The sequence below is a fragment of the Macrosteles quadrilineatus genome, unplaced genomic scaffold, assembly GCF_028750875.1.
Source record: "Macrosteles quadrilineatus isolate MER2022 unplaced genomic scaffold, UCM_ALF_1.0 Scaffold_5__1_contigs__length_97177068, whole genome shotgun sequence".
In the NCBI taxonomy this organism is placed as follows: Eukaryota; Metazoa; Arthropoda; class Insecta; order Hemiptera; family Cicadellidae; genus Macrosteles; species Macrosteles quadrilineatus.
In genome coordinates this window covers 11,042,556-11,056,670 of record NW_026542598.1, presented here as the reverse complement: position 1 = coordinate 11,056,670, position 14,115 = coordinate 11,042,556, and the positions used below count along the sequence as shown (strand labels likewise).

General features: G+C 34.0%; 1 protein-coding gene across 4 annotated transcripts in view; it reads left to right on the top strand.

The window, feature by feature from the left end:
- LOC128994084 (protein bric-a-brac 1-like) overlaps positions 1-14,115 on the top strand; it is a 244,440-nt gene that overhangs the window by 226,899 nt on the left and 3,426 nt on the right. Inside the window, exons 4-8 of one of the 4 annotated variants that reach the window (XM_054418323.1) lie at positions 604-867; positions 8,334-8,554; positions 9,512-9,793; positions 11,130-11,255; positions 12,949-13,563. In XM_054418323.1, the coding sequence (XP_054274298.1) occupies positions 604-867; positions 8,334-8,554; positions 9,512-9,793; positions 11,130-11,255; positions 12,949-13,563 (1,508 nt within the window). Of the gene's footprint in view, positions 1-600; positions 868-8,333; positions 8,555-9,511; positions 9,794-11,129; positions 11,256-12,948; positions 13,564-14,115 lie in introns of all 4 variants that reach the window. The other 3 variants (XM_054418324.1, XM_054418322.1, XM_054418325.1) reach the window with 3 other exon arrangements.

Below are 14,115 nucleotides of genomic sequence, written 5' to 3'. Positions count from 1 at the left end.
AAGTTTGATGTTATAAGATTCATCATGTCTCTTGCTTTGATTTTTGCTGAGTAAATTACAATTAATTACTTTATATTTGTACTTATCAAGTAAGCATTAGCATTCATAACTCTTATTAACACATGTTTTATTACTGACCTTTAAAAGCATATTTATGCTCCAGTGTCATAATTTTTTGGGGAACTCAAATTGTTTGTTTCAACCCACAGTGAAAGGAAAGATAAGTTGTAAAGAAAAAAATAGATATTTTTTTCATTATTCACCATTCTCAAGCATTTTTATGGTTTAAATATTTTGCATCAGTGACAATATTTTTAGAGTGGCTCAAATCGTGTATAACCAGAGAGCACAGAATAGAATAATATTCTGATTATAACCACATAAGTGAGATGCGAATGTGGGTTGGGAAAATGTGTGCATTTAAGCAGGCAACTACTTCACACCGACAATTAATTTTTACTTTAATTTTATTGCATGTTCAAACCATCAATAATGCTCAAATCCAAAGACATCAAACCTTTTCTCATTATAACAGCGGTTTGTTTCAAAGTGCAGTTTTCTGTGCCGTATACTAATGCATGTTGTCTCTGGTTTTTCCAGCAGACAGCTACCAGTACCAGCTGCAGAGTATGTGGCAGAAGTGTTGGAACACCAACCAGTCGCTGGTGCACAATCTACGGTTCCGAGAGCGCGGACCGCTCAAGTCCTGGAGACCGGAGACCATGGCCGAGGCTATACTGTCCGTGCTCAAGGAGGGACTTAGCCTCTCACAGGCCGCCAGGAAGTACGACATACCCTACCCCACGTTCGTCTTGTATGCCAACAGAGTGCACAACATGCTGGGGCCGTCGGCCGACGGAGGAACTGGTGAGTCGACTTTTCTAGAACTAACAATCCAGAGAAAAAGTAGAAGTACAACAAAAAATTTTACACAAATTATTTAGAAACGGATAATACACCAAATAATTTGGCTAAGAAAACCTACATCTTTATCTTGAAATTTGAAAACTGTAATGGTCAAAAAGTTTAGTTGTGCTTATTGAACCAAATTGTGTCGGTAGCTAAATTTTTATACCGTAGTTGCTTTCAAATTTGAAGGCCGCTGGTTCAATTTCGTGCAGTATTGATTTTGGACTAAAATACAATTTATTACTGAGTTTTTATTTTATGACGTTTTCTAGGTCGAAGATAGGTAGTGTAACAAGAACCGGTGTTGTCACTTTCTAAAATAATCACGAATAAATTAGTTATAATATTAATATAACTTTTAATATTTCAAACTACAATTTTTTGCATTTAATAATTTTAACTGTACAAGAACTTTTAAAACATCCCATGCATTTGTAAAATCTCGGTGAATATTTTATAATTTTGGAGGATGAATGTACACATATAAATAAAATATTCTACTCAGTTCCCGGGTAAAGTATAATGACAAAATGGAATAAATTAAAATAAATGGGACATTCGCTAATTGCAGCAGGCGGGCAGGGCGGGTGCTGGCAAAATGACTCCATTATGTTCCCCAACTGGCCAGCGTAACTCGCTTTATTTTTATAATATTTAACAATTTATTCTTAAAATTCAGTACGGTAAATATCATATATTTTTTATATTTTTCTGCTAAGTCTTTAATTCTGTAGTTGTTTATTAATTGATAAACATATTTTAAAAAGTGTGATTAACTTATTAACCTGTTTTTGAAATGTGTTTACGTAGACATTTTTTTTAATTTTCATAAAAGTCCAATTATGCTGGAGTAAAACCCTAAGATTACCTAATCGTTTAATAGTTTGGTTGTGTTTAAAAACAAAATTTAGCCCTAACATTGGGTAACAAGATTAAAAAATTGGGGGTATAAATGATTAAAAATAGATTAGTAATACCTAATCAGATTATTATATGTTAAATTTAAGTTGAATAAATTACAAAATATTTTCTCTTCAGTAATTTATAAATTATTTAAGAGCGCTTAATAATTAAGCGTTCAAGCGTTCAAAGCGTTCATTCCATCTTGATAATTAAATAATAAAGTTATGCTCATACTTAAGGAGATAAAACATTAACTTTGTGAGAGCTCCGGCTCTTAAGTCAGAGAAATGTTCTAAAGTTGCGACAAACTATGTTGAGGATGTTGACCTTACGTTTTCTTGGCTTTGTCTCTCTTTCTAAATTCAATTTTCACTTTGTTATCGATTTTCCTGTTGAAATAAATTTCCTTTCAAGTCTTAATTTGATTTTTCTTTCTTCGTTGTTTCGTTTCAGTAAAGGACTTTTTACATCCGGTTTAAGTTTTGGACAAGAATTACAGGATGATAGTCTGTTGAAAAACTTCATCGCATTTTGAAGTTGTAAGGAAATATTTATGACTTAGGCCTAGAAACTATTCATTTTATATTTTTGGAAAAAAATCATTTTGAAGACCATAATAATTGAGAATAACACTTGGTCTGCTGTACTAATGAGTACACGAGCGCCAATCACCCACAAAGAGTTGGCCCAGCTGATCGTAGTTCTTGGCGCTGTTTCCACCAAAGGCCGACACAACACCTGTTTGCGGACAACAATTAATTAGTAACATGATGTTTCATGCTTGTACAATGGCTTGCTTTGATTACTGTTCCATCGGCTTCAGGATAGGTTTCTGTAATGATTTCCTCTCAATTGTACAAACCCAGACTTATTGCTTTGTGTTCTGCGTCCGTGTCATGTGTGCACGATGTATCATTTTGATAATTGTGCAAGAATGTTACTTGTGATGAAACGACAACTTAGGGAAGAAGAAAGGCCTGATATAGCTTACGTTTGTTGTGTTGAATATATTTTCACTTGTGGTGTTTTAAATTTAGTTATGAAGTACAAAATGTCAAAATATCATAAATCTGTCTTGCCTACCAAACATCAAAGTAGGCCCACTCCTCTTTTACCCAGATACCATCCAGATTTTATCTTGATAATCGTTGTGTTCATTAGTGTTTTGTTAAATTTTCATTGTGGGTACATCCATTGATTGGTTTTTATAGTACATAAATATTATATTTATTTTTAATGTGGCAAAACAATTCATTATCAAAAATACTCACTATGAGTAACAAAATTGTTTTAACTTACTGTAACATTGCAATACTCTACACATTACTATAAAAACCACGAACATTTTAGGAAAATTGATCGGGGAAATCAAATCAACCTAATAAATCATAAAGTTTTTATTTTCATTTTTTTGCTTTGTTTAAAACTGTTTAGTGTTCATTTATGAAGCAAATTACATATTGAATGATTTTAAAACACTTCAGAATTTAAAAAAAAGTTAAGACTTGATAATAGTTTGAATTTTTTATCGTTGAACTCTCAAACCCATGTTGCCTACCTACTCTGCTCTAAGAGATGTTTTTCGTTTTGCGCCAATTTTACCTTTTTTTTACATTTTAATTTTTTTTATATGGATGTTCATAATTTTTCAAAAAGCTTAAAACATGAATATTTTGAATAAATGTGGATCTATTTTCATTTTCAATTTTAAGTTATAGTTAACAGAAGTCATACTTTGTTAAATGAACGATTAAATTGTGTAGACTCCAAGTTGTATCCTACCCCAGGTGGCACAGTACTGCATAGGGGACAACCAATTGTTTGTAGCTCCACTATTGATCTACTAAATAACTTAATTTCTCTCTAATATAATTTAATTAACAATTTAATTTAATGAACTGTTCATGTGTACACTGTTCATTAAACTAAAGTATTTACAGTTTAAATAAGAAGCTATTTACCCACTGAACTTTGAAATGAAGCCAGTTGTACAACAATAGTCAGTAATTTATTGTGTTTAAAATATGTCCCTATAATGAATGTCGGTCGCACCTGTCAAATGGTCTATTGTTACTTCTAACTGAAAGCATACATGGTGAAACTGTGTTTCGTATATTTTAGAAACCAAACAGTCTTCGCAACTCAGGTTTGCTATGTGACAAGAGATAAAATGGCAAAAATCTTAACTTTACACAAAAAAACTAGGAGTTGTGTTTTTGTTTTTTTATATATTTTGTAATAGTTAAATTTGTTTCTGCTCATAAGGGTATTATTTAAACAAACTCCTAACCAATACCATAGTAAATAGTTAACCACTAACCTAAAATTTAATTGTGTGTAAAATAATAATTTATAAAAAATTCTGGACGTAAGAAGAATGATAGTAAGAATATCATTAAAACAACTCCAACCCTTCAACTAAATTAATTAGAGATATAATTTTCTTTTAAAATAATTTTGAGCGTTAAATACCTTCACCACGTTTAATGATAAATTAAATAAAATGTAAGTTCATTTCCATTCTTTCACTGATAAAGAAGCACATGGTTTGTAACTTTTAAAAAACACTTTCAATATTGGTAATTTCTCTCTCTAGTTTGATCCCTGGTTTTTATGAACTACACTGGTCAATAAAATTTATTACATATTCCATCCAGGAAATAACTTGTAATGTGGAATATTTCAATTCATTCTGTGCAGATTGGTGTGGCAAAGGCAACAATCAGTCATCAAATACTAGATAAAATTATGTTTAAAATATTTATGTTAAAAATAATTGTTAAATTTTTAACTAAAACAACTCATTTCATGACTTTGTTGGATACAGTATGCAATTTCCTTGTAAGAGTTTAAATAATAAATTGCCTTCATTATTTTAATTTGTTATTCTCATGCAAAGTTAGTTGCATGTTGTTAGTAAGGTTCTGTAATACTTTATCATTATTGTTGTTCTATCTACATTTAATCACATTTAAACATTGTAAATCACTAATTTTCTACATTTAATACTCTTTTAACCTAATTAAATTCAAACAATGATATACAATTTTTTTAATACATTATGACACAACTAATTTATAATTTTTACATCTAAAAACACTTTTTTCCGTTTAACCTACACCTGAAAACTAAAATTCTAACTTTAAATTATAAAAGTTGAACACTTAGTGAGTGAAGTTGACTATAAACTTTCTTTGAGGCAAAATAAGTGAGGAAATGCTAAAAAAATTAATTATTTTCTGACGAAACTGATCTTGAATAAAGTTTAAAATTTCGCACTACTCGAAGGAAAGTTGCACGTATGAGCTATAATTTGACTTTGAGTGGCAAAAGTTCTTAATTGACCGAATGGAGGATGTTATATGTTGTAGGAATGTAGAGTGTAGGATAGCAGCGGCAATATTATATTGTACATGTGTGTTTGTGTTTGTTCAGCTTTGTTTGTTCATCATGTAAATTAGAATGTATTGTACTTTGGCCCATTGTGACGTCTTGCTGGTGCCAATCAATTAGTCCGTCCAATCAAACACTGCAGCTCTGAGTCGGATGTTTCATTATCGATACATTATGTTGTCTAGTACCCCCCCCCCTCCCCTTGCTGCACACTGCACTTCACTTCTCTTTACATTGTACTACATGCACCCCGCATCCCGCACCCCTCCCGACCAAAACTGCATGTGGCCGAAATGGGAGGGAACTTTGTCCAACTTCATTAGCTTATACTTGCAAAATGTTTAAATACTCACAGTGTATTGCAAGATGAATTTTAGGGAAAAGGTGTGTTACTGCATTCTTTACGGTTTATTGTAATGATTTATAAAACTTTTTTAGTTCATTGCGGTCAAACAGTTGCCTACTGCATTATACGACTTAAAACTAAAAAAAAAAACTGCTCAATGTAATTTTAAAGTATTTTTTATTAAATTAGATTACTTTAAAACTGAAACTCGAAACATTAAAATTATACTTTTGACATTCCTTTCCACCTTCCCACTCAACATCATCTTTCCTTTAAAATAATTAATAAAATCTGTCTAGTGGTTGATTAAGAATCTTTTAACAAAACACCCCATTTTTAAATTAAATTTCATCTTTTTATAGATATCCTACGTTATTATCGAAGGACAGAAAAATTAACAATGATTTGTTTTGAATAGCTGAAAATTCCTGCAAAGGTTGATTATCTAGTATTTTTTGCTATTTAGAAATATTTTGTAACATTATAAATTTAACTTTGAGATTTCATGTATTGTGGACATTCATATTCAAAAACACTCCACAAGTTCCACTAATAATATTTCAATCAAAACCAACAATTGTGTACCAACCGCTTTTGTAACAAACTGGAATCTATCAGTCCGAGTTACATACTTCTCGGAACAATCGTAGTACTTTCCTTCGTACAAGTAGTGCATAAACAATTAGCCCCAGCAATAAAAACAAATGGGCCAGAGCCGTTTAATGTATAACATTAGAATATATCAAATGGCCCCAGACAGTAGAATCTCTGTCTAACGGGGTGACATCCAACTATTACTATTAGTTCCAGTTCATTATTTCACCGGGCCTTTCACACTGTGATTCTTTCACTCATTGTTGTTTAATTCTGTTGTTGATGTCACTGGTAATTTCGGTAATGGAGGCTTTGTTGACAGCACTCGGTGTTAGAATGTTGCTCGGGAAACTATCAAAGGTGGAGAGGTTGTGTTGTTTATTTAAAAATTGTAGTTTCCACATTTCTACATAGGTTGTTTTTTTTAGTTTCGACATTTGAACATTGTTGGCTTTGAAACTGTTTGCACTGGTAGTTTCAATTATTACAGTAGGAGCTATTTTATTTAAACATTGTTGTGTCTTCTATTTAGTTGACACCACAACATCGTATTTTACTGATGAAATGATAATATGTTCTGATGCACACATTCTTCATAATAGACATATTTTAGTCACATCGAACCTTCTTTACGATAAAATACAACAGAATAATATTCCCGTCTGTCAATAGGTTTTCATCAGAACAATTGTTGTAATTGTTTAAAGTCGTTGTGTTGGTATGAGTAGTCCAGAGCTACATTCCTGTGGGCTGACTCACCCAGAAAGACATTTATGTGGCCGTTCGTCTGTCATTACAAGCCTCTGCCCTTGTAATGGCTTACTTATTGGAAATGATTACAAGCCACAATCCCATGATTTAACATTAGAGGCCACTTTGATTACGGCTTTAGTACTCGGAACACGAAAAAATGCTGTTGTAATCGTCATGTAATTGTTGGTTCCTGTTGAAATTCTTGCTGAGATTTTAAGTGTTGAAAAGAGGAGGTTAGAATCTGCTTAATTTGTGTCTATTTTGAAGTTATGTTTTATATTGGTGGTTTCTGATTTTGGAATCCAAAATCATCCAAGATTTTATTAGTTTTAACATTAGTTTTATTTGAGTTAATAATGTACTATTTCTTTGAAATTCAAGAAAAATAAGCTACCTGTAACTATAATATTGTAGGCCTAAATAATAGATGGAACTATTTTTTTACTAACTGATTTACTATTGGACTAAAGCACTTAATATATGACATAAAATTATCTGAAAGCTAAGTGTATAAAAAACATAATAGTACTAATTCCTGCCAATAATACCCATGATTAGTGTTTTAGGTTTAAGTTTGATCTAGTACAATCACAGTAACAAATTTACAAACTGGAATCACGTAGGTGTCAGGCGAAGTCTAAAAATGAATAGTCCAGTTCAAAAATCGAATGTAAAGCAAAAGTAATTTACTTTTTGAACATTAAACATTAGTTTTCAAACTAACTTATCCTAAAACCTTACTTATCCTAAACTAAAAAAAAAAAAAACTGAAAAATAACATCTTTTAGAGGCACACAAGCCACAGAGCTTAAAACCACTAAAACCAATTTTTTAAATCAGTCATTTTAAGTGTAGGGGCAAAAGTTCATTATTAGAATTTATGAATTCAACTATACTTTTTAGTTAGATTACACTCATTTTTTGTACCTGTTATTTTGTAATTAAAACTATATTTGTTACAAACCTTTTTGAATTTATTACAACCTCAACTTTTTAAATATAACCAATCCTAGTAGGCTAGACGATAGACAATAGATTTTATTCAAGCGTACAAATAATGCAATAGAACAAGTCAAGGAAGGGACATGGCAAAGATACATGGAGTTGAAACACGTGAAATAAAAATAAGAACAATGAAAAAATAAAATATGTTAAATCGATTGACAGATCGGAAGAGGCAATCGACCATGTAGTTTGTTTCTGAGTCGTAGGATTGGTCCTTTAGAAAATTAGAAACCGTTTTTTTTATTAAATGTCAAATTTCTTATAGCTAATGTGAGTTTATTGTAAAGAGCAAGTTGATGGTAAACATGACAATATCGTGTTTTTGCAAGACTTACATATAGAGTAACAAGGTTATGTGATATAATATAATGTATGTATAGTGGTATGTGTCTGTTGTGTGCTGTTACCAATCGTCCGATGACTCACGCAGGCATGTTGTTGGCAGACCTGAGGCCCAAGGGACGAGGTCGACCTCAGCGTATCCTGTTGGGTATCTGGCCCGAGGCGCACATCCAAGGAGTGATCCGGGCCGTGGTATTCCGGGATCCTCAGCACATCAAGGAGGACCCCATGAACCTGGGCTACCCTCGGCTACAGGTCGTCTCTCCTCTCAACCAGCTCCAACAACAAGCCAGTCTAGAGAACAAGCGGGTGAGTCCTGCCACACAGGGTGTGATAGTTTTAAAACTCAACGAGAAAAAGTATATTCCCCACTTCCTCCATAGAAAAATTCAGAAGTAAATAAGTTAAAGAGATGCACGTTTTTGGATCATTTTGGAGTAGAACCTATACTGAGGATGGGTTGGAACTGGATGGTAGACTACATAATGCAGTAAAGGCATTCAAACATTAGATTGATGTCTGGCCAAAACATACTATACACACACAACCAGTTTCCTGATGTACCATTTCTTATGTGGTATGAAATATGTGAATTTTGTATGAAGTAATCTTGTCTATCCGTACATGACTACTATGATACAATTAGTTAAATACTGTATACTCTATGGTTGGTTGTATTAATATGTTGCTTGAATGCTATTTACAGGTTTTACATCTGGATATATGACATGTTATCCTATGTAATTTTAATAGCTACTTATCATAGTTTTTCCTGTACAGTTCCTGTGCTGACATCAGTATAGTATTGTAAAGTATAATAATAACCTAATGACTAAAAAATTCCCTAAGTTGTAGCAAATAAATTAAGCAAGGTTACAATTAATAAGTACCGTACACTGTTAGTTGGTTTCAATATTTTTTGGAAACTCTCAATGATTTGGTAACAAAAACTAGTTAATATTTTACAGTAGATCGTCTACTCTGCTATATCTCAAGTTATAATTTCATTTTCCAAAGAACATTAATTGGATTGCTAAATCTATTTACTTTCAATTGTTTAAATAGGTTATGAAGCATAACTGGTTTTTAGACTAAGTACATCAGGACCAAACAGTAGATAGCCTAACCCCTTTTTTAGTTCTTTTGAAGTAGAACCTTAATTGAACTTACAAATTAAACCCCAACACCCTCCTATCTTCATCCTAACCTCTATACCTCTAAGAGTTGATGAAAAACCCCTTTTTACACCTGAACATGTTGTTACAGCAACAACAACAGCAGGAGCAGCAGTCGATGTACGCCTCCACGCCATGCAGTGAGGTAGGCGTAGTGTCACCCAGTTCCGCCGCGTCTGCTGTGTTGGCCGTTGCTCAGAACCTACGACAGCAGATGTTAGCGGCCGCTCACCACGGGGGAGACCCCAACTTCAGCTTCCTGGCAGCTCACTATGGCAACGGCACTGGCCTTGGTGTCCATTCTCCTCTGCCATCTCCAGTGGACAGCTCTCCCCGCAGTTCCCCCCTCAATGCAGCCAACAACAACCTCGAGGTATGGACAAAGCTTATTTTTATGATTTTTTTCACGATAACACACACTAGTACATATTTTAAGGCGAAGATTAGTGAAAGATGAGTATTAAAAAAATGAGATGATAGCTTTGTTACTGACGAAGATTAGCAGATTTTTTAGCCAGGACCATTCGCTAAAAGTCTGATGATCAAGAACAGCTGCTAACCATCTAAAAGCTATACTATTTTGTGTTCTATGCTACTTTGTTGATCATTTACATGATAGAATTCTAACAATATCTTGCCCCAGCATCAACAAAGGCCAATTTAGGGCCATGCAAGTCAGTATGTCTTGATACAAATTATAATAATTTGACGAACATCCTTAGTGCTAACAGCATTCGACTATTCTCTCTCCCATCTTAACACACTTAAAAATGTGATAGATGATGAGGTAAAATCAGATGAGTTAAGGTTATGGGTTGAAATATTAAATACAGTAGAAGCCTTCATATCTGACCATGATAGGACCGGGACATGGCCGTAACGGTCAAAAACTTAAATATTGGGAGGAGCAAAATACTCTTTTCATAAGTAAAAAAGTGTATTACAACAATTTTCACGATTTTGCGATTGCTGAATGTCTCGCGGTCATGGAAATACCATCAATGTCTTCCGCGATTCACGATAAAACCCAGAACACATCTCCTTATCACATAAACCACTGCCTCCCGCGGCGGCACATAAACCAATACCTCCCACCGCGGTTTAGTCAACATCACCATCGTCTTTCCCAGTTGTTTATCACCATCGTCATCCCCCACAATCACAGGTAAATCCTAGACAAGTATTGTGGTTAGAAAAAAATTATTATTGTTTTTCTGCGCTTATGGCGCATCCCCTGAAAATCTCTTGTGTTTGCGAGATAATAGTGGACATCTTCTGCGATTGCACGAGTATCGGCTCAGCTTGATAATCGAGCCGCTCGCACACCTCTGTAGATACCTATCGCTTATAGTGGGACCTAAGGTCGGATATACCGAGGAGTTGGTTACGTCGAGGTCACAAATGAGGAGTTCTACTGTATTCCCTAAAGATCATCTCCATATTAATTATTTGAAGAAAAGCCTCATGAAAAAATAAAATACACTGCCTCAATGCACCACTTGTACTAAATGTTGTCCAAAGTTTGTTCCTACTCATTCCTTTGGTTCAACAGGTTTCAAATCTGTTAGTATACTTTTCAATCAATAAGTGAATTTGATAGGAAGTATTTATTTTTGAACCAACCTAACCAAATGTATCTTCTAATCAACTGTAGTGTTGTATGACAAGGTTAATTTGCAAAATAAAACAAAGATGATTTTACTTTGTAGGTTGGACTGGGTATGGGCTACAAACACATGAAGTATGAGAACATTGCCCGTGCCGAACATCTATTCCAAGACGAAATTGAAGATTTAGTCAAGAGGCCCAACCCTTCCGACACCCCTAAAGTGAAAGTGAGTATCAGTTGATTACGGGTTTCCATTTTAAACTAAGGTCTTAAACCACATTTTTGATCAAGACAATACACCAAATCCATGCACCACACTATAATCTATACATAAAAAAGCTATCTATAACATATACATATATAGTATTAGACCAAGGTTCAAACAGTTTTTCATTTTTTAAATATCTCAACAATTGTTAATAACAAAAAAATCCTTTAAAAGAATCTAATAGCTCCTGTATGCGTCCATCCTTATTTGGGAAGGATGGTTAAGATGGGTCAGAGTCACAATTTTCTAGTTTTCACAATTCTTTGGTTTGTATAAACTTTTGGCTCAAAACAATTTGTAATTTGTAATTTTTAGTAAACAAAGCATTTTTTTTATAAATTTTTTTAAAATTCCAAACAGCAGTAATGGAGATGGATATGCACAGTAGTAAAATTTCCTTAGTTAATGGGATTAGCTTGTTTCATATTGATCAGTATGTGTGAGTGATAGCTCAACTCTTGGGATCTAGTTGCTTGTGACACTGATGTCATGTCCCCCTATCTATCTCACACTCTCTCTCACATACACAATCTCCCTCGCTTCTCTACCCCTTACATTACATCTGGTCTAAAATTAACCAACACATTTGGACCCCTAGTTGGTATAACTATGATAAATACATACGGGGAATGATTAGTCTAATTAGCTTTTGAATCTGACTATCTTTACAGTTAAACTTTTTACATACAGAGCATCCACTTTGAGAATCTGTGCATTTATATACTTTCGTAAAAAAAAAGTTATACTAAGAAAAATTGTTTCAAACAATACCAAGATTACAGCCTATTTTGTCTGTACAAGACAGTACAGTCAGAGGAAATGTGTTTTTTATCATAAAATATTGCGTTTTGAATCATATAGAATCAAGAATTTATTGCAATAAATTACAAAAAGAACATTTTGTATAGTTGAGGTCAATATGAGAGAACTTAGGCTAAGAAGTCTCAGTAATCTGCAAGGATAAAATGTCCAGTGGTTAGCATATCAATTAGGGCCTATAACATTCAATAACTTAGGCTACTTTAAATAATTTAAACAACAAAGTAAGTTACAGATTTAATATAGAAAAATACCATACACTTTTAGACCTAAAGTCGGAACCACGTAAGTTTGCAGTTGGTGGCAGCCAATCACAAGACAAGGCTAGTGCGACGTTGCCACATCGCCCGTTGACAACACTAATCAAAATATAGGCTACTAAGCAATATTTTCAAATCAGCTGGTATTATTAGATTTGGCAACACCGCACAGTTCTCACTGGTTCATTCAAAACCATATGGTAAATAGGCTCCTCCCTCAACTGCAAACTTACGTGGTCCCGACTGTAATAGAATCTATGCAACCATCTGTAATAGTGAACATTATAACTATTCTCATGTTGCAATAAGCTGATGCTGGTTATAATTTATGTATTTTTTAATTTTAATCTTAAATTCCTCAGCTTGTTAGTGAATTTGAACCACAGTTGACCTTGAAAGTATATATGTATTCTAACATTGGGAGTAAAATCACTTGTATAAGGTTAAAACTGAATACAAAAGCTAGTTTTGTGTGGTTTCAATAGATCCAAAGTGAGCTGTCATAGTGAATAGAGTTTAAAATATTGTGGTCCATAATATGAATATGAAATTAATTGATGGTGGTGTGTCAGAGTGGTTTGGAGATGGGATACAAGGCTCCGATAGTCAACGAATCCATGAACAACATTGACATAGCTCGGGTCAACGATGGCATGAACAATATGAACATGGCACGATCAACAGAGAACATGAACATCGTAAGAGCAGCAGCCGAGTCTATGAACATGAGAGGAAACGAAAGCCTCAACAGCATGAATATGGCACGGACAAACGAAAACCTCAACAACATGAACCTAGCTCGGACAGGAGATATGAACATGGCCAGACCCAGGGAGAGCATGAACATGTCTCGTGCCACAGAAACTATGAACATGCAGCGATCCGAGAACATGAACATGGCTCGAGCCGCCGCAGAAAACATGAATATGGCACGAGCTACGGAAAACATGAACTTGTCGCAAAATGAAAACATGAACTTGGCCCGAGCAAATGAAAATCTAAATATGGCCAGAGCGGCAGAAAACCTTAGCAGTATGAACATGGGACGAGCAAATGAAAACATGAACAATATGAACATGGGACGTGCGAGCGAGAGCATGAACAGCATGCGTGCTGGACACCTGTTCCAGGACGACATTGATGAGCTGGTCAAGCGACCCCAGCCTTCTGACACGCCCAAAGTCAAAGTAAGCAACTGCATGTAGATGTTGTGCAATCCTGTAGAAGTTGAGCCCTGTAGTGTTGGACTAATAAAGTTGTACCTGCTGATTCTCTCTTGCTAAAACATCATCCGTAGTAAACCAACCTGTCTACTAATCAAGAACCATGAATAGTCTACTTTTTAGCTTTCAAGATAATCTAAACCATTTTTTTGTGATATTAAACATTCAGTTTGAGCTTCAAGTAAGAAACTTGCAAAAAAGACTCTTTGAACATTCAAGAAAGCTGCAGGAAACACTTTTACACCTCAAAAGGTCAAATTTTGTATTTTAAACATAAATATAAACAATCTTTCACATTTAGATTGGCATATGTATTATAGCAATTGCATCTTAAATGGCCGAGCGAGCACACCTTATATTTAAGTACTTAAATACATCCACTACTACGTTGAACTTTCTATAGCAACATATAATCTTCAAGCCAACAAAACTTTTTATCATGTCTGGTTGGAAGTGTTGTAATAAACGGCAACTAGACTATTGAAATTTCTACTAACAAACCTTTTTATTAATTTA